Below are 21,587 nucleotides of genomic sequence, written 5' to 3'. Positions count from 1 at the left end.
AAAGTTTTTATAATGAGAGAAGTCAAAAATAAAATCACTTCAGTAAGTCAACAAAGTTTGTAAAATTAAAATACAAGAATTCTTATCTATAGTATACTCAACTTATTCATTACTAACTTTAGAAGAAAAAGCATGATTTATTCAAGTTTTCTAATTTAAAATCAGCAATGAATGAATAACTACTCTTTATTGACTTGTAATTCATACCATTTTTGCAAGGCAGGAGTGGTACTTTGGACTTTTTTTCCTTTTTTTTTTTTTTCCTGGGCATTTAGGCTCTCTTCCTTCTTTGATGATAAGCCTCTGATCTGAGCCTCAGCTGACTGTGACAGCTTGCCTCCTATTGCTTTAATATACAACTGGGTTTGGGCAGCATTAATCCTGAGTCTCCTAAGAAAAGCACTGTGAATTTTTTAAAGCCCATGGTGTGTACATTTGAAGAGGAAGCAGGGAACAGTAACTCATACCACTGAGGTCTTTTCTGAGGAAAATGGGAGAAAAGAGTTCTTACAGTTCTCCAAAAAGGGGATTAATTCAATATAAGTAAAGTCTCTGATAACTAACATGGTTAGGAAAGAATGGGTTGGTCTAGTTAAGAGAAAGCTAGCTCCTTACCATTGATGGACTACCAATATTAAACAAACTAACAGAAAGCAATTTAAAATATATTACACTAAAATACTGAACTCCAAAGCAATCTTGGGTATCTTTTCAGGATTTGGCAATGTCCCAGGGTTATCATTGTGGACTTCAGTTATTCATGAGAAAATTAGATAATGAATGGGAAAGCACTTTGTAGAACTGTCAAATGCTATGTGAAAGTAAGTTATTTGTTATGATTTTATGCTTAAATGTAGGTGGTATAGAAGAGTGGGTTGATGTGTATTTTCCAGACGGCTTTTAAAAACAAATCTCTGGTATCAGCTCATTTACTTGCATAAAAGTGTGGAAGAGCTGATTAGTGGAGATTTCTAGTTGATGGAATGTCAGATAATCCAGCTTTTTAGTCTAGTTCATTGTGCCAAGTGCAGTTTTCTTCCTACTCTGCCACCTACTTCCTTCTTAAACTTAAAAGCAAGACAGGACTGTAAGGCACTATTAATATGTAAATCCAGGACCTACTTCCATTTAATTTTACCTTACACTGAAGTAACTCTTTGGTTAGGAGAGGGGATTATTTACAATGTCCTCATATGGGGGTCTTTGAAGGAAGATGAGAAACAATTTTGCAGTAGACACAACTAAGACTGAGAAGGTATAAGATGTCTACCCAAGGGCAAGGAAACATTTTGGCAGAGAATACGATAATGCAATTCTAACTTTTGTTCCCTCTTGTTCAAACTGCTTCTTCCATATTGTTTTCTCCACAAAAGCCTCCTGGGTCGCTGTTAATGAGTCACTGACAATCAGGTTTCCCTAAGAAACTTCGGGATAGGGCTGCTAATATATAACACCCTTTCTAGTTCCATATCGACAGACACAAAGGGGAAAATAGCACTATGAATACCACACACCCTAATGTAAATGTTTAGGCCAAAGCAAAGATTAACTTCACATACAAAATCTCTTTAGGAAGGCCAGTCCTTGACTTTATTTTCAGGATGTGGTTTTACCTGTAAAAATATTGGAATCATTTCAAGAGCTGGAAAGGATTGGGGAGATCATTTTTTCCTATCTTTTTACTTTAACAGATGAAAATAAAATAGGTATTTTGTCCAAAAAGTCATATAGCTAAGTAAATGGTACAATCAGGAAGAACTAAGACCCAGGTCCTCTGACTGCAAATCCACTGCTGTTATCACTATAGCATGCTGCATTTCAAATGTACTTTTATAGTTACAAATTCCTTTTTCTCATCATTGTCCATACCATATCCTCCTCATCCTCATTTTATAAACCTGAAAAACAAAGCTATGTCAACATAGCAGAAATAAATGGGCAGATCATTGCCAAGGATGGATATGTTTTTAGGGGACTTATCCGGCCATGCTATGGCAAAAATCACAAAGAATTTACAGACAATCATACAATCATCTGCAATATTGCTCAGCTGGCTATTATTTCTAAGGTAAATCCAATTCAACTCAATAAACATTTATCAAGTACCTCCTATGTGCAAGGCTTTGGGGATACAAGGCCAGAAACAAAATGGATTTTGCCTACAAGGAGTTTACATTTTACTGAGAGGATACAGCATGCACGCAAGTAAATACAAAATAATTTCAAGAAGAAGATAATGCTAATAATCCATCAAAATAAATTTAGACATCCTCTAAGACAGAGAAAGCTTAAGTATAAAAAGCTTTGGTGTTATCAACATGATACCTAAGTAGCTAATTAATTTAGTAAAAAAATTCAATCAAACTGCTTAGGCAACATAGTATAACAGATAAGACACAAGGAAGATCTGGGTTCAAAATCTGCCTCAAATATTTACTAATTCTCTGATTTTGGGCAAGTCACGTGGTCTCTATTAGTGAGCTGGGCTCAATGGATTTAAAGATCCCTTACTGTTCTAAGGCTCCGAACCTATGATCCTTTTCTTTATGTGTTTAATACAAATTAGATAAAGGATCTGGCTAAAAACCAGAATTCTACAATATGTTGTTTACATGAAACACATTTGAAGCAGAGAGATACACACAGAGTAAAGGTAAAAGGTTGGAACGGAATATACTATGCTTCAGCTGAAGTGAAAAAAGCAGGGGTAGCAATCCTTATCTCAGACAAAGCAAAGGCAAAAAAGATCTAATTAAAAGAGATAAGGAAGGAAACTACATCTTGCTAAAAGGTAAGATAGATAATGAAGTAATATCAATACTGAACTGATAGCATATTGTCATTTACATTATAGTTAAGTGCACCGCTAAGGCAGAAAATAGCATTTCTTATTTCAGATGTTACCTACAGTTATATATTATATATTTAATTTTAATTTTCATATATTCATACAAGTGATTTGACCAGTGTCAGGTAATACAAGTATTACCTACAAAATAAGTCTCATTTAAAACAACTTGAAGGTATTCTGGAAAAACAACACAGCAACAAACTCTGCCCCTCCCAAAGGGTTTGTAAAAAACATGAACTGGCAAAAGACAAAGCATTACCTGCAGTTGATCTCAAATGCTGCTCTGTTAGATCATCCTCACAGACTCGGGCTCCCAAAGATGCAGTTTCTGGAGAGGAAGGACATCACAGCACTAATCAATCATTGGCTTCATTTCCACATTTCCTCAAAAGCCAAGCCTTAACCAAAATTACCATTTTTGAGTATTCAAGCACAGAAAAGACTTCTATGCAAGAAGTGCCATAAATCAACATTTATTAAGCACCTACTCTGTACTAACCATCATTGGGTAGACTCTTAAAACCAGAGAATTCCTGCCACTGGGATGCTTACTGTTTTTAAAAGAGAGCCAATCGAGTGATCATATCACACTCTGTGTACTACATAACCTTCAGTGGAAGAAATAAATATATAGTTTGAGATAAATAAAGCCCCAGATGAGGCTCACTCTGATCTTTAGGTTGGGTTTAAAAAATTTTAGCATTGCAGCTATCAAAGTCCTTAGAAAGGCCACAACAGCTTATAGATCTCATGTGTGGTTTTGGAAGGCACTGGTAATGTAACTGATTACAGGTTAGAAGGATGTGGGTTACAATGAAATTGTCATAATTTATCCTTTGTTCTATTTTGCCAAGAGCCCAATAGGGACTCAACTCCTGATAGTTTATGTAAGAGATCAGAGCTGAGAACCAGGAACTTGAGATGGAAACCTTCTTAAGAGGGGTGAAAGATCAAGGTCAAGGGTGAATGAAGTAACAAACTAGTCCAAGCATGAAGCCAGACTCTGACCTAGTAAATGAGGAGCTAGCCAAACCCAAATCATACAAAAATGAGATTACTGATTGGAATGAGTATCAAGCCGAGATAGGCATGCAATATAGAGGCCGAGTATTAGGATAACACTGTCAGACTGCAAGTGTCCACAGACTTTGCCCCTCTTCATAGGAAAAAGTGACCATTTAACCTAATCACCACTTAAAGCTCTTCTAAATTCACATCAAGCTATATGTCTCACAGTTTCACTAAGTACCAAGAAGATATGTTTGAATAAATTACTTTTTCATCTGAAGATTAAGGCAACTATGAAATAGTGAGTTGAAAGGTATATACGTCACAATTAAAGACCAAATGCTAGTTAATTAACACAGCATGGAAGGATGATGATGATATTCATGAATTATGTTTCTGTTTATATTTTTATTCCCAAAACTAATTGTTTATTTAATTAAGTTGTGCGTTGAGTTTAGGTCATTAGTACATAAAAGCTGTTTGTATTACATGAATATTACATTTCAGAGTCAAGTCAGTATCATCAAATGGTTTCATGTGGTAATGATTCTGATCAAGGCTGAAGGCTTTAATTAAACAAGTAACCTTCAAAACAGGGGGTACAGAAAGGCACATTTATTTAATTTACTAATTGTTCTTCCTGCTGTGAACATTAGCTTTTGGTCTTTAGTTGTAATACACACACACAATACACATACACACAAAAACATACCACAGGGGCAGCTAGGTGGCGCAGTGGATAGAGCACTGGCCCTAGAGTAAGGAGGACCTGGGTTCAAATCCAGCCTCAGACACTTAACACTTACTAGCTGTGTGACCCTGGGCGAGTCACTTAACCCCAATTGCCTCACTAAAAAAACAAACAAAAAAAACCCCACCACAAATAGAGTTTTAAGAAAGAGCAGTGAAAGGGTTAAATTATAAAAAATTCTCTCCACAAATATTTCTTTATTCCTAGCTCCTTGTGCATAATAATTTCAAACTAATAATTGAATAAAGAAATATTAATTTATTACTTTATAATATAATCCCTGGAATAATTGCTAGATTATATCACAGAGGAGGAGCTATTAAATTCTAAGGAAAGAACAAAAATGGTTAATAAGTAGTTAGAACTCAAGGTCAGAGAATCAGTAATATATATTTAGAAGTCTAGTTGAACTAGTTTTGTCTAGTTCAACCCTTTTATTTCAGAGATGAGAAAATTAAAGTTAAGTGACTTGTCCACAGTCATGCAAATAGTAAGAATCAGAGCAAGATTTTAACCCATGTTCTATGACTCTAAAATCAGTGCTCTTTCTAGTATACTATGTGACTGGGAAGATAAGTAGGGACATAGTACACCATAGCAGGACAGCTAAATGACACAGTGGGTAGAGTACCAGGCCTGGAGTCAGGAAAACTGATCTTCTTGAGTTCAAATCTAACCTCACACACTCACTAGATGTGTGACCCTGGGCAGGTCACTTGACTCTGTTTGCCTCAGTTTCCTTATCTGTAAAATGATCAGGAGGAGGAAATGAAAAACTGCTCTAGTATCTTTGCCCAGAAAACCCCAAATGGGGTCATAAAGAATTGAACACACCTGAACAACAACACCATAGCACCCAGGTGATCTGGATCAATTCAAATCACCAGGCAGAGTTGGATTTCATTCTAGGGTACTAAAAACTGATGGGCATGATTGCTAAGATTCATTTAGTGGGTTCTAAAAGAAAACAGAGATATGCTGCAGGACTGAAGAAAGTTGGCCCAATTTTCAAAAAAGAGAAGAAAAAGGAGCTTCTTTACTATAGAGACTAGTAAGAGTAGCTTTGATTCCTAGGAAAAAAATGCTAGAAATCTCTCTTCCTTCCCCCCCTCCTCTTTTTCTCTCTACCATCTATGTATCTATCTATATCTATATCTATCTATCTATCTATCTACATGCACACCTAAAAAAGGAAGTAACTGATCACAAGTAACTTGCAAGGCTTTATAAAGAATAATTCATAATATACTTCCTTGCCTTATTTGACCAATTCTAGTGCCTTTTCTCTATTATTTCCAGTATTATCCAGTATATAGCTTGTTATATATATATATACACATATGTATGTGTGTATGTATGTGTGTGTGTATGTGTGTATGTGTATAGCACATTGTCTCCCCCATTAAATTTTAAACTCCTTGAGGGCAGAGCCTGCCTTCTGCCTTTTTTTATATATACCCAGGGCATAGCACAGTGCCTGGTACATAGTAGGTACTTAATGAATGCTTATTAGTTGACTGATTGATAGGTACTAGACAGATAGATCAATAGAATATTGTAGCTGTACTTTCTATAGGATTTAGCAAAGTATTTTACAATGTCAATATCTATCACATTACTCTTATAGATAAGATATGTAGATTGGAAAATAGTATCATTGTGTGGATTTGGTACCACTTGAATGGCAGGACCCCAAAAGCAGTCATTGATTTTTCAAGCTCAGCTTGGTCTCTAGTGGAGTGCCCCAGGGGTGGACTTGTGCTGTGCTGTTTTAATCTTAGCCCTGAGACAAGGGTGTGGTGGATGTGCCCTTGTAACGCTTTAATCTGCCCCAAAGGAAGGGGATGTTGCCTGGCAGTGCAGGTTGCCAGGGGTGGGAGTTACTTTCCCAGTTTCTGGGGATACTGGGTTTCTGCAATCCATGTTGCTACTACTCTTACCACTTTCCTCTGCTTCCCCCTCATTTCCCCGTAGCTACAGTCCTAATAGCTAGCATTTATATAGTGCTTTAAGGCTTGCAAAGCATTTAACACATACCAACTCATTTGATCCTCCCAACAACATTATACAGTAGGTGCTACTATGATTTGTTCAGGCTCCTATGCTCTACCCCCTGAACCACCTAGATATGAGTGTTTTTGCTTGGTTTTAGCTTCTGTTGGACTCAGATCTGTCTTCCTTTTTCCCATCCACTGGACCTCCTTTCTTTAAGGCCAAAGGACTCTAGATAGCTGCACCCAGGTCAGGGAAAAAGCAAAGAGACTTTTTTTCTACTTCAATACTGTTTATTTTTACCCCATGGGGCCATGGCACTCTGGTTGATATGGTCAGGGAAGGCAAATTTAAAAATTTTAAAGGTTGTCACTAGTTCTTTTATTGGTCTTTCATGGTAAAGTTCAGAGCAAGGGGAGAAGGGTGTAATTGGAAAGATGCATTTTAATTTTTTTTTAGCCCATATGATAAGGCTGAAAACATTGTTATTTTAAAATAAAGGCCTGTTTCTGATTAAAAGCAACCCTCTGCCAAATTTTACCCTTTAAAAGTTACGTTTAGAAGTTAATTAAAAATAAGTTTCATTAAGTTTTACTTTCTTTAATTTGATGAAAAAAGTCCTTTATGATTGAGTATTCAAGAAATGTTCACCTTAAAAAATGTGCACACTAATTAAATGTTCTATGCACACATAGATACAATACTTATCAAATTTTCAGATGACACAAAATTAGGAGTAATACTTAAGGTGTCAGGTCACAATTCAAAAAGGGCTTGGTTGATTGCATTATTTGGACAAGTCTAACAAGACATTTAATAGGGATATAAGTAAAGTCTTACATGGGTTCAGAAACTCAGAGTCACAAATATAAAGTGGAGGAGGCATGGATATATAGCATTCAACTGGGGAATATAATCTAAGGGTTTTAGAGCACTGTGAGTTCATGAGTTGAGAGTGTGATATAAAGGTAAAAAAGATTAAAAGATGCAATTTAAGATGCATTAAGAGAGGAACAATATTTAGGAGTAGGGAAGAAGTGATCTGAGGTTCATTTCATTATGCCTTATCAGACCATTTCTGAAGCATTGTGTTCACTTGTGGGCATCACATTTTAGGAAGGCCATTGATAAGCTGGAGAATGACCAGAGGAGAGCCACCAGGATGGTAAAGGGCCTTGAGATCATATTATTTTTGTTGCTCTTTGGTCATTTCAATCTCTATGATCCCATTTGGGTTTTACTGGAAAAGATCCTGGAGTGATTTGCCATTTCCTTCTCCAGCTCATTTTACAGATGGGAAAACTCGAGGAGGCAAGGTTAAGTGACTTGCCCAGTCACATAGTTAGTTAGTAAATGTCTGAGGTCAAATTTGAACTCAAGTCATCCTGACTCCAGGTCTGGCACTCTATTCACTGTGCCCCTTAGCTGCCCATTCATCTGAATTAGAGTACCATTAAAATTATAATGGGTTGCCTTGGTAGATAGTGGTTTTCCCTCCCCACCCCATCCCCCAAACTGGTTGAGATCTCCTTGCAGGGTTTGTTGTAGAAGGAGCTCTTTTTCCCACATGCATATGTATATACATTGGACTAGATAATGTCTAAAGTCTCTTTCCACTCTGAGATTTGGCAAAATCTAGTTCATTATTACTCATGAAGCCTACCTTACCCTGAAAAACCATCACCCCCTCCACCCCCATACAGCAAATTCTTAATCAGCAAATTCAAGTGTGATCCAGTGTTACTTTTCAATTCAAACAGCATTAGTCTTTTGGCTGAGAGTGTAGTTGTTATTAAAAGCTACTTTGTCCACAATTAGTGGTAAGAGGGCAAGCAAGGGTAACTGCTTCTCAGTAATATAGTGTTATCAATTATTTAAACGCATACTTTTTTTTTTTTTAGTGAGGCAATTGGGGTTAAATGACTTGCCCAGGGTCACACAGCTAGTAAGTGTTAAATGTCTGAGGCCAGATTTGAACTCAGGTACTCTTGAGTCCAGGGCCAGTGCTCTATCCACTGCACCACCTAGCTTCCCTAAAAACATACTTTTAAATGTTTCTACTTAAAATACAAAATATTTCTATTTATATCTGTTTATTTACATGTAAACATTGTTAATGAATGACTAAAATCCTACTAGTACTTCAAATGAGGGCAAAAAAAAAAATACGTTTCATATAAATAACAACTAACTCTTGTATAGGACTTACTGTGTCCAAGGCACTGAGCTAAGTTTTAAAAAAATATTATCTCATTTGAACCTATCAACAAGTATGGGAGGTAGGTTCTATTATTATTCCCATTTTATAGATGAGGAAACTGAGGCAGACAGAGATTAGGTCACTTTCCCAGGATCACACAGTAATAAGTATCTGAGTCTAGATTTGAACTCAGGTCTTCCTAGCTCCAGGTCAGCACACTATTTGCTCTGCCACCTTGTTTTCCCAATTCATTCAGTCATTATATTATGACCTAAAGCAGTGGCCTCATATTAACATGTTATGTTTATCTTATGTTTATATCATTCACCTACTTTTAAAAAAATATCTAAATCTTTATTTTTCCTCACAAAGACCTGTTAATCTGATTACATAGTCATATGAACAAAAGAGCAAAGAGATACTGAATGTAGCACAGGAAATTATAAATAACCTCATGAGACTTTGGGATTTTAAAATCCTGTTTTTAGTATTTCCTGGCTACAGATTCATAGATCTAGAGTCCACACAAAGATTTTCTAAAATTACAATTATTTTATATGAGTAAATTTTGCATGATTTCACTGACATTAATCTTTATTGCAAAAAATAAAAAATAAAACCCTGTATTTATGGTGAAAGCATTTTATAAAGTTGGTTTTGGGGGGAGAGATTAGGACTTGAGATTTCATCAACATAGGAGAATTCCTGGGGTGAAAATGTATCTGTAATTTATAGTCTTATGCCGTTGCCTCAGGAAAAAGTTTTTTTTTTTTTTTCAAGATTGCATAGCTGGTATGCGTCCGAGGATGGATTTGAACCCACATCTTCGACTCCAGTGAAAGACTTATTGTTCACTATACCAAGCTTCCTTTCCCCCTACATTTTTATAATCTCTCTAGTCCCTCCCCACAGTACATCCAGTACAAAAAAGTCACTTTATATGTCATAGAACTCTTGTCACATTTCCTACCATTTTACAAAACAAAATGAGACAGATTAACTCAAAAGGTCCCAGATGGATTTGAACACATTCCTAGGCACTGGTGGTTCAATTCCCTGAGCTAACACTGACTGTTTCTCCTTACGTGGATCACAATTCTCATGCATCTAGCAATGAAGAAATACTAAATGCAAAGTTTTAAGAGAATTTGTCCTCTTGCCTAGACTTAGGTAGAAATTTCTACGTTCTCAATAGATTTTTTTGTTTGTTTGTTTGTTTTTTTGCAGGGCAATGGGGGTTAAGTGACTTGCCCAGGGTCACACAGCTAGTATCAAGTGTCTGAGGCCGGATTTGAACTCAGGTACTCCTGAATCCAGGGCCGGTGCTTTATCCACTGCGCCACCTAGCTGCCCCAATAGATTTATTTTTAACATTATTTGAGGGGACTCTTGAGACTTTCCTTGGGCACATGATGATGTTTGACCAGAAAAGGAAATAGCATAGCTATATAGCAAGAAAGAAGTCAGGTCAACCATAGTAGCCCCTGGCAGAATTGATAGCCAAATAATATCAAAAGATCTATATTGGTGTATGCCAAATATTTAAAATTTTATTTTTAGTTTATTAAATAAACAAGGATTTTCATAATATAGTAGAATAATAAAAATAAGTGTACATGGAACTGAAAATCTATTGTATACAACTTGCAATTCCTTTAAATATATAATAAATTTATCATGTAAATTTTTTTCTTCCCTCCTCTTGATTTCTTCTCAGTATACATAAAACTATACTGAGAATCCATTTAATTTTGACGCTCTTTTGCACATTTCATGAATTTAAAGAGGTGGGAAATTCCTGTTTTAGAGTACAGTATAAGGCATGCTAGGGATTCAATTACATTTTAGGGTTCAACAGTGGTAAATAAAAGAATAGATACATGAGCATATACAAAAAGCATTTATCAAGTGCTTACTATGTGTAGAGCATTGTGCTAAGTTCTAGGGGCTGAAATGAAAAAGTAAGTCAGTGTCCACTCTCAAGGAGTTCATATTCTAATTGGGGAGATATCACTTAATATGGGAGGTTTCAGCGGCAGGTCATATAGAAAGGCCCAGTGGTCCTTAAGGCCTAGTAGCAAAGCAAAAGGTAGAACATCTTTGGTATTATGTCTATTAATAAAACCACACCAATTGGACCCTTTCTCAGTGCTGAAGGTGATGAGAAAGGGGAGTAAGGAAGAATGTAGATAAGTAAGAGAAAGGATGGGCAGCTAGGTGGCAAAGTGGATAGAGTATCCAGCTAGGAGTCCGTAAGCCTCATCTTCCTGAGTTCAAATCTAGCTTCAGATACTTATTATCTGTGTGACCCTGGACAAATCCTTTAACACTGTCTGTCTCAGTTTTCTCATCTGTAAAATGAGCTGAAGAAGGAAATGGCAAACCACCCCAGCATCTTTGCCAAGAAAACCCCAAATGGGGTCACGGAGAGTCAGACACAACTGAAAATGACTGAACAACAACAAGAACATGATGTGGAATTCAGAACCAGAAGACACAGCTCAAGTCCCAGACTTACTTCTTTTTTTTTTTTTTTTTTAGTGAGGCAATTGGGGTTAAGTGACTTGCCCAGGGTCACACAGCTAGTAAGTGTTAAGTGTCTGAGGCTGGATCTGAACTCAGGTATTCCTGACTCCAGGGCCGGTGCTCTATCCAGCTAGAGTCACCTAGTTGCCCCCCAGACTTACTTCTAATATCAGGAAAAACTCTCTGAGTCTCAGGCTCCTCATCTGAGAAGTAGAAATAACCACATGTACCCTATTGACCTCACAGAGTTGTTGTAAAATTTAACTGAGATAACATAAAAAAGCTTAATAACATGCAAAATGCTTTTTGTTGTTGTGAAATTGTATCCAACCCTTCGTGATCCCATTTAGAGTTTCCTTGGCAAAGATACTAGAATAGTTTGCCGTTTCCTTCTCCAGTTCATTTTACAGATGAAGAAAGTGAGACAAACAGGGTTACGAGACTTGTCCAGGGTCATATAGCTAGTAAGCATCTGAGACCAGATTTGAACTCAGGAAGATGAGTCTTCCTAACTTTAGGCCCAACACTTTATCCACTGTGCCATCTAGTTGCTATAAGATATCAGTTAAACTAATATTACATCATGATTGGGGGAAATTACTTAAGGGTTTGTTCCTCCTAGGTTTACAAGAAATTTTCAAGTTCCATGTTTATGTTATCATAGAATAACATCATTTTAAGCCTCAAGTAATATAAAAAAGACAAAGACAAAAAATAGTAATTGAACTTCCAAGAACACATTGCATATCATCTTAATGAATGATTCACAGTCATGTTGACAGTACATTGCAAACTAGACTATAACTCCATCAACTATGGAACACTGACTCAGACTAATGCTTTCAGAAAAGCATGTAATTCGGTTTCCTGTCTTATTCTTCCTTTAAAATTGTAGCAATTGATCTAAATATTTGAAGAAAGTAGCCTTTAAGTAATCATATACACTGATTAGTCTAAGCTACATATATACGGGTACTGAATTTATTGCTTATAACTTATTTCTCCTAAATAACTGGTTCTGATATTGCACATTTGTACAAGTTATTTCTTGATAAGAGAATCACAAATCAAACTTCCACAAAATTAATTTATCATCTGGTAGGTTATTCTCTTCTTCATCTATGGTATCTTAACACTTGAACCTTTCTAGTTAGTGATACGCAAAACACTGAAATTATCTTAGTTTTATCTTATATTTTGATCTATTTTGTGCTTTTGTTAAAGGAATTTTAGTGATTCTAGTCTATCAGCTAAAAACATAATATAAAGAGTGCATGGGTACCAAGTTTTTAAAAACTAGCAGATGGTTTCTAGTGTTTATGGGAGGAGGAAAAGATGTGGCTGAATTGTGTCTGTGCCTCATTGGAAAAAGTGTAACACACTGACCAGCACCTCAGAAATCACTCTCCATTTGTACCTCATTTCTAAGATCACAAGAGCGTCTTTTCTGCTAGTCTGAGCTTCTTTTTGCTTATTCCTTTACTTATTTGGCCAATATTCTATTATTAATCTGGTTCTCTGTCCCAACTCAATAGGTTGGTTAAGATGGCAAAAGTGAAATAAATTCAATATTATAAAACTTACAGAAATTTCTAAACTTTTTAAAAATTGGCAACATTTTGCCAGCCTTCATAACTCCCTCTCCTTCTTTCCCAGACTGACACCTTGTCACACTTACCCTTTAATTCCTACGGTAATCAGTTCTCTTCCCTGTACCCCCTCCCCCGAAGTGTCAGAATTTCCACATTTCTAAGAGTATCTGTGGGTTCATAAGGGGAGGAAGGAAAGAAGCTGTGAAAAATAAGACCACTTTAGGAAGCTGTCCCCTAGGGGGATTCTCCTGGCTAGGTCCAACTTAATGACATCCCAGGCCCAAAATATCTTCCCCTACACTTCCAGAAGGTGTTCACCCAATTTTTTGCAGTGGCTAAAATTTGACAAATTAAAGATTACTTTATGTTAATAAACATCCTTTAAAAATGCAAATGTTTTGGGGTTTTTAAGGTAAATTCCAGACTGCTTTCCTCCTGCCTAGAAGTTGAAATAAGCCATATCCAGAGAATTAGAATTCTAATTGGGGGGCTGAAGATGAATGAGGATGGGAGAAGGGGAATTTTGGTTCAGTGAATATACTTGGGATAAAGGGAGAGGAAACCTTATTCTTTCTTACTCCTTCCTAAAGTAGGGGTACTACAGTAAGGGCCTGACTTTTTTTTCTCATGTAAAATATAATTTATCATCTCTTCCTCCAACTGCCTCTCCCAATTAAAGAATATTAAAAAAAATTCAACCCTCACAACAAACATACATACTCTAGAAAAACAAATGCCTTCATTGGCCAAGTCCAAAAATGACTGTTTTATTCTGATCTCATCTATTTTAAAGTCCATTACTCTCTGGAAGGACATAGATGGGAGCCTGGTCTTCTAGCTATTCATTCATTCATTCATTCATTCATTCAAATAATTATATGAAAAATAAGTTACATTCAAAATTTTATTACTGAAATAAACACCTAATTTTGTTTTTACTATGCAGTTATCTTAAGGATACTGAGGACAAACAGAAATAAAAATATCGGAAGATAGAGGAGAAGTACAGAGGAGGGAGGCAGTTCCAAAGATAAATTTTCTGATTTCAAAATTTTGCTTAGCTGTGTCCATGCTAATAAAAGCAGGGAGTAAGCTGTGCTTCCTCTTTCTCTTCTTTATTTTTCCTTTACCTCCTTTTCCTCTACCTCCTGTCCCCTAATTACAGAATATAAGTGATTATCTTTTATTAGCTATATAATGAAACCCCCAAAGAGAATCTTTTTTCCTTCAAACTTCTTTAAAAATTATCTGTTTTTACGTATTAAAGGTGAAGAAGTAAATAGAACATCTTTTTAATATCCTTTTCCAGGCCTGAGGTTCTATGAATTTAGTACCTTTTTGTAAGCATTTTAAAAATCAAGCAGAGTAACATTATGCTCCAGGGGTACATTACAATTTGCTTATGGAAAATTTTTTTATCACTCAGTTTTGAACACTTTAATTATGCTGAAAGACCTCTTATGACTGTGGAATCCCTTAATGGACTTCAGAATACACTATTGTCCTTATTCTTTATAGGTAATATTGCTGGGTTTTTAATGTGTATAAATTTCATTGAAAAACCAATATAGAACCCTTCCATATTGTGAACTTCTTCATGACAATAACTGCTTTATATACTGAGACTACTGGGTAAGATCATTATCTCTATCACAGTCAAGGCATCAGCACTGATGATGGTGATATAGTATATTGGAGGATTCATCAGAAGCAATAGTTGGTCACGATTAGCCCTCTGCAGTTTTAGGAGTTTTTGGAATATTCTTTTGCTTGGCTATGAAGCCAACATCTGCTATCCACTGCTGTTAAGCATCTTATTAAAAGAGAGTGCTCCTCCAAACCATCCTGAGCTGCCCTTTTGATTTTTTCCTACACCTGAAAAGACGCCCCCCCTGCCTATTCAGAGCCTCTAAGACCCAATCCAAATCCTATATCTTTCATATAACCTTTCCCAAGCTGTTTCAGTCCACACTGAGCTCTTCCTCCTCTGACATGTAGAGTGCACTATTAACACTGCTAACAGTACACATGTACATAGTTCTTTATGTTTTACAAAACACTCTCTTCATAACAGCTCTGGGTCATAGGTAGACCAAGTATTACTATACCCATTTTACAGATGAGGAAATTTAGGTTTAAAAGACTAGGGGATATTGTTAGTAACCAGTTCATAAAATCATGGAGTTATATTTCATCTTTCCACAGCAGCTACCACGGAGCTGTACCACATATAGTAAGTGTTCAATAAATATTAGAGGAAAATAATTGATTCAATATCTTTTAGTATATCAATAGTATCTCTCTCTCTCTCTCTCTTTTTTTTTTTGTTTTTAGGGCAATGAGGGTTAAGTGACTTGCCCAGGGTCACACAGCTAGTAAGTGTCAAATGTCTGAGGCTGGATTTGAACTCAGGTCCTCCTGAATTCAGGGCTGGTGCTTTATCCACTGCATCACCTAGCTGCCCCTTATAGTATCTCTTTTACCTAACAATTTTTTCTTAATAGTTTGGTACAACAAATTAAAAACTCACAACTCATTTAATATTCTGATGAGACTATGTTTGAAACTTAAACTGTATATTTTCCAGCCTTTTCCCACTACTATTCTAAATTTTGTTTTTCAGTCATTTTTAGTTGTTTCTGACTCTTCATGATCCCATTTTGGGGGTTTTCTTGGCGAGTATACTGGAATGGGTTGACATTTCCTTCTCCAGTTCATTTTACAGATGAGAACCTAAGGTAAACAGGGTTAAGGGAACTTATGCAGGGTCACACAGCTAGTAAGTGTCTGAGGCCAGATTTGACCTCAGGAAGATGAGTCTTCCTGATTCCAAGCCCAGTGTTCTATCACCTGTGCCATCTAGCTGACTATATTATTCTAAATAGTACTATTTATAAAAATACAAGGTGCTGCTAGATGTCCCTATTACCTTTCAAGGGACAAATAGTCTATATCCTAGGTCACTTGTATAAGATTTGAGAGTAAGTCACATCTGGATGTTCTCTTGAATTGTTTTTCAAGTAGTAATATAAGACTGAATTATAATTAACTTTTTTTTTTTTTAGTGAGGCAATTGGGGTCAAGTGACTTGCCCAGGGTCACACAGCTAGTAAGTGTTAAGTGTCTGAGGCCGGATTTGAACCCAGGGATTCCTAACTCCAGGGCCGGTGCTCTATCCACTGCGCCACCTAGCTGCCCCTATAATTAACTTTTGATCTTCAATTGTGTGAAATACAAAATAGTTAACTGAGATTAAGCATAAACAGTCTCTGTGGAGAGTTGGGAATCTGTGCAGCTTTTCTTTTTTTTTTGCGGGGCAGTGTGGGTTAAGTGACTTGCCCAGGGTCACGCAGCTAGTAAGTGTCAAGCGTCTAAGGCCGGATTTGAACTCAGGTACTCCTGAATCCAGGGCCGGTGCTTTATCCACTGCGCCACCTAGCCGCCCCCCTGGGCAGCTTCTAAATCAGATACCTTGCCTTTATCTCTTGGTGGGTTTTGATAATTTACTTTGTAGTGAAGAATCTATTCCATGTAGGGTAGGAGTTTCATCTCCCAAGACTATCTAGCTCTATAAGTATTCAACCAAGATTGTGTGGTTGTGCTCTGGAAGATCTATCTCCTCTCTCTTCTTTCCTTTCTCTCTCTCTCTCTCTCTCTCTCTCTCTCTCTCTCTCTCAATTGAAGGTAAGTTGGCTTGCACAGCCACTCAGTTCAGATTTGAACTGAGGTCCTCCTGACTCTAGGGCAGGTGCCCTATCCACTGTGCCACCTTGCTGCCCCTATGGGTATAACTTCCCAGTCCATATCCTTTAGATCTGGCCTTTATCTTAAACTTCAGAACTATATTTCCAATTGCCTGTTGGACAGCTCAACCTAAATTTTCTGGTTATCAAATTACTGAACTTATCATTTCTCTCCCAAAGGTTGCCTTTTCTTTTAAAAATCTCCCTTCTAGAAAAACAAAACAAAACAAACAAAAAACACAGAGTCTTCCTTCTTTTGCTAGTTCCACCATTCATCTTAGAGAAAAGTCTCTGCAAAACACAGCACTTGGGGAAAATTGATCATTATGGAACTGGTTATTCAGAAACAGCATCAAGGGATCCTAATTCACCCAACAGTACCTGACTGTACTCTAAAGGTTTTGGGAACAAAATCTTTCTGTCTGATATGATTCTAGAAATCACTCTTTTCCAAGAAGTCTTCACATATGTTACTCATATGCATAAACATAGAGCAAGTTGTACTGTTTTGCTTCTACTATTAGGCCTAATGGTTTTAAGATTCAAGAAGGGATTTGGATTCTGTACTAACAAAATGCTTCATTTCTCATGGATCAGACCCATGTTCTCACATAACCCTTCCAGTTAAGGTTATCTTCTCTCCTCACCTTTGCCACCATCCATCCCCCTCACCCCCACTCTGAACAACCATACATTTTGTTGTTGAATGCTGTCAATTTTCATCCTGAAATCTTCCTTGAATCCATTCCTTTCAAACCCTAGCTAAGACCTTCATTTCTTGTTACCCAGACAAATGAAAACATCTTCTAAACTGCTCTCCTTGATTCTAACTGATCCATTTTACACATTCCTGGCAGAGCAGTCTTCCAAATGCAGAAAGGATGGCATTATCCCACTGCTTAGAAATCTTTAATGTCTCTCTATTGCCAACTGATCTCTAGGTCATGCCTGCCTAAAAGAAAAGTTTCTGGAGAACTCACACAAGGCAAGCAGTCACATGGGTAGAAGAAGCGACACGAGGACACTTTCACGTCTCTCTAAAGAACTTTGGAATTGATTGTGTGACCTGGAAGACCCTGGCAAAGGACCACCCAGCCTGGCATGCCCTCATCAAGAGAAGGCGCTGTGCTCTATGAGCAAAGCAGAACTGAAGAAACGTGAGATGGCAAATTTAGAGAATCCAGCCCAAATGTTCCCATGGATTTTTGTCCCCAACCTGTGGTAGAACATTCCAAATTCAGATTGTTCTGATCAGCAGTTGGACATACTGCAACTTGACTCTAACATAGTGATGTCACAACCACCAACTTAACTAGATAGCCCATGGGTGTGTCATGCTCTCCCTGCTTTTTATACCATTTTCTATTCCTTAAATTCACTTGTCCTCCTACCCAGGTGTACTTATACAAATCAATCCCACCTAGCTCAAATGCTTCTTCTTCTAGGAAGCCTTCCCCCTGAAGCAAACTCTTCTTCTGAATTAATATAGCATTTTGCTTGGAATTCTTTTAATATAGTTTACTTTGTCAATTAGTTATTTTTGTACTTCTTTTATCTCTCCAACTTGATTGAAAATTCCGTAAGAGAAGGGACTCAGGTATGCGTTTAAAAAAATCTTCCACAAAGCCTAGCAAGGTAACTTGAACATAATAAGCATTCAATAAATGATTGTTGCATATTTGCATGTATACATGCATGCATGTATGAATGAATAAAAGCATCAACAAATTATCATGCCACAAATAAGTATTCAATTTCTATTCCTATTGTCATTTATTGCTACTACAATACAATAGTAGCTTGGAGTGGTCTCTTTAAACCCTAGCTATAGGCTGGGGCCACAGATGATAACATTTTTCTCAACTAATTTGTAGACTGCATAAATCCTCTTAAAATATTTAATTTTATTTAATTATTTCCCTTACAGAAATTTTGCCTTACATGTACACACATTTCTGGTGCATTTCTTGGTTCCTGGTTTTGTCTCTGCTTTGAAACAAAAGGGATAAATCTAGATTTGAATCCTGATTTCAATATAGTATTTATTTCAAGAAAGATATGATATTGTTCAATTTTGAAACCATCTATAGTAATTTTCACTGACCAACATGCTGCCCAAATACCAGGTGCAAAGTACTTGTAGGGCTCTTCACATTCTCTGGTTAACATTGACAGTCAAAGATTTTCATTTGTTGGCACATTTTGTGGTCTCCAGGTTCCTCATAAATATACAACACTCTACTGGTCCACACACTGATCCCTGCTCTATCCACTATTAACCTCTTTTCATGCTGAGAACTGGCCATTTATTTCTACACTCTGCTTCCTATCTCATAACTAGTTTTTAATCCATGACAGACCCTTACCTTCCACCCCATGGTTACCAAGTTTTCTTAATAGCCTCTTATGGAGTCTTTGTAAAAGGCCCTTTGAAATTATAAATAAAGGCTATCCACTGGTGCTTCTTTATCCACTGTTTCCTTAACTCTTTCAAAGATTTCTTATGGAGGCACAATTTACCATCAGTGAAGTCATATTGGTTTGTCTCAATCATGTACATCTTTGGGTACTAAAATCTTAAGTCAGCTTCATTGAAATGTTTTTTATGTGATATGTTGCATCTGTTTTTAACTCACAGGGTTGAGGTCATCTTTAAGGCCTTCTGTAACGACAGGTAGACTCTACTAGTCATTACAGAACTGAATCACACAACTACTTTTGTTTCTAATTTCAGCAGATATATTGAATATATATATATATATATATATATATATAATAATCCTATGCTTGACAAAGTTTTAATGCAATTATATTAAATGACTGGGTTCTTTTTTTGCTTGCTTCCTTTCTTGTTCTCATTTTCTCTCTCTCTCTCTCTCTCTCTCTCTCTCTCTCTCTCCTTCTCCTCTCTCCCCCTCTCCTCTCTCTCCCCCTCTCCTCTCTCTCCCCCTCTCCTCTCTCTCCCCTCTCCTCTCTCTCCCTCTCCTCTCTCTCCTTCTTCTCTCTCTCCCTCTCTTCTCTCTCTCTTTCCTTCCCTCCCTCCCTTCCTTCCTTCCTTCCTTCCTTCCTTCCTTCCTTCCTTCCTTCCTTCCTTTTTTTGTTACCCACTCAATTTTTATTATATACTTGAGGTGGCTGAGGGACCCAGATTCTCTCTGCAGTATTTTCTAAGTGGGTAATTTTTTTGGTATAAGAAGATGATGCTAATGACCTACTCAGGTTTGTTTTTTCATCAAGGTTGAGTTATCCTAGCATAACCACTAGAGCACACCTCTCTGGATAAGGGAGTAGCTTAACTGACCTGGGGCATCTATCATCACCACTCACATTTATCAGTGATGACAGCACATAATCATGTATAGACCCCACATCTGCTCCTGGCTACTGCTTCCAGAGGATTTGTGACCAGTGCTACAAACACCCATGGAAATATAAGGGGGAATATCTAGGAGCTCCTTCAACTACAACTGTTATACTCCCTTGAGCACCACTGCCTGGCTCTTGCTCCTTATGCCCACCTCCCAAAGCTCTTTCTGCAATAGAAAAGATGGCCAGGCCAGTCTGAATTTAGCACCAGTGAAAGCTGAATATTGTAAAGCTGTGGAAAGACGGCACCATTTTGTGTCGGTTGACTTGGGTTCAAATTCCAGCCTGGCCACTTAATTATAGCTGTCATCTTGAGTAAGTTCCTTCACTTCTCTGTGCCTCAGTTTCATCATCAACAAAAATGAAGAAGGTAGATTCTATGACTTCTAAGTTTCCTTCCAACTAATTCTATGATCCTAGCATCTTATTCTTCCATCTTCAGAATGTAAAACAGACTAGTGAAATACTTGGTACTATTCCCTTTCCATCTTGACAATTTGGCTATGCTTGGTCTTCCCTACCATACATATATACTAATAAGGATGAGGGTTCTGAGCTGCTGATCTGCATCTTGTACTTATGCTGGTTGACTAAGAGAAGGTATTTACAAGCAAGAAGCAGGCTGTCCTCTATGGCCAGGGAGTCAACTATCCACCCCTGTCTCATGACTTCATTGACATATTGCTCTAGCCAACCAAACAAAGCAACCCAGAAAAAGTACTGAGTAGCTGAAGAGAATGTCCTTAGTAGGACTTAAAGCTTTCTGTAGATTCTCTTTAATTGATCACTTTGCATGCTGGTGGCCTAATGAACTCAGAGTTTCTCATTTTAAAATTAATTTAAATTTTTTTCTAACAATAAAATTTTGAAGAGACAGCTTTAGTTATCTTTCATAGTTGGTGGGCGGAGTATAGGAGCATGTGCAGACAGGTAGGGAGACAAGACACATTTTCCCTAATACAAAGAAAAGAGGTCTCATGAAACCATCTGCCTTCACTTAGGGGAAATGTAAATTTTGTCAAGGAAATCATAACAAGAGGAAAGACATCTTCCCCCTTTTATATTTGTTTATTTGTTTTTGTTTTGAGGTTGGATCTGGCAGTCTCCCTCACGCTGGAAGTGCAGCGTCTACTCATGGGCCTAATTTCACTGCCAATTGGCATGGAAATTTTGACCTCTTTTTCCTATCTGTACCATTTGTTCCTCTCTAGGCAGCCTGATCGCCCTCCCACAGGGGTCCACCAAATTGGTGCCAAATCGTGCTGACATCCAATTTGTTTTGGTTCTACTACAGCTCAGAACTCCCCCGCTAGAGCAAGCAATCCACCATCTTCAGCTTCCCTGAGTATCAGGGATTACCTGGGTCACCATGCCCAGATGGATCAACTGTACTCTTGGTAAGATACACAGTTATTGCTTTCCTGACTGGTATGACTCAAACTGATTATTTTTCAATATTGTTTCCTTTAGACACAGCCAAGATTATATTGAAGTATAATATAAGAAATTTCCCTTAATTTCTGGGCAGTGGAAAGAATTCTGGATTTAGTGTCAGGAA

General features: G+C 37.2%; 1 protein-coding gene across 3 annotated transcripts in view; it reads right to left on the bottom strand.

The window, feature by feature from the left end:
- ZFHX4 (zinc finger homeobox 4) overlaps positions 1 to 21,587 on the bottom strand; it is a 232,014-nt gene that overhangs the window by 30,076 nt on the left and 180,351 nt on the right. For all 3 annotated transcript variants that reach the window (XM_043985338.1, XM_043985328.1, XM_043985346.1), the window contains exon 5: positions 3,111 to 3,179. In XM_043985338.1, the coding sequence (XP_043841273.1) occupies positions 3,111 to 3,179 (69 nt within the window). The remainder of the gene's footprint in view (positions 1 to 3,110; positions 3,180 to 21,587) is intronic.

The sequence above is a fragment of the Dromiciops gliroides genome, chromosome 1 (assembly GCF_019393635.1).
Source record: "Dromiciops gliroides isolate mDroGli1 chromosome 1, mDroGli1.pri, whole genome shotgun sequence".
Taxonomy (NCBI): Eukaryota; Metazoa; Chordata; class Mammalia; order Microbiotheria; family Microbiotheriidae; genus Dromiciops; species Dromiciops gliroides.
This window is presented reverse-complemented; position numbering and strand designations above follow the sequence as displayed.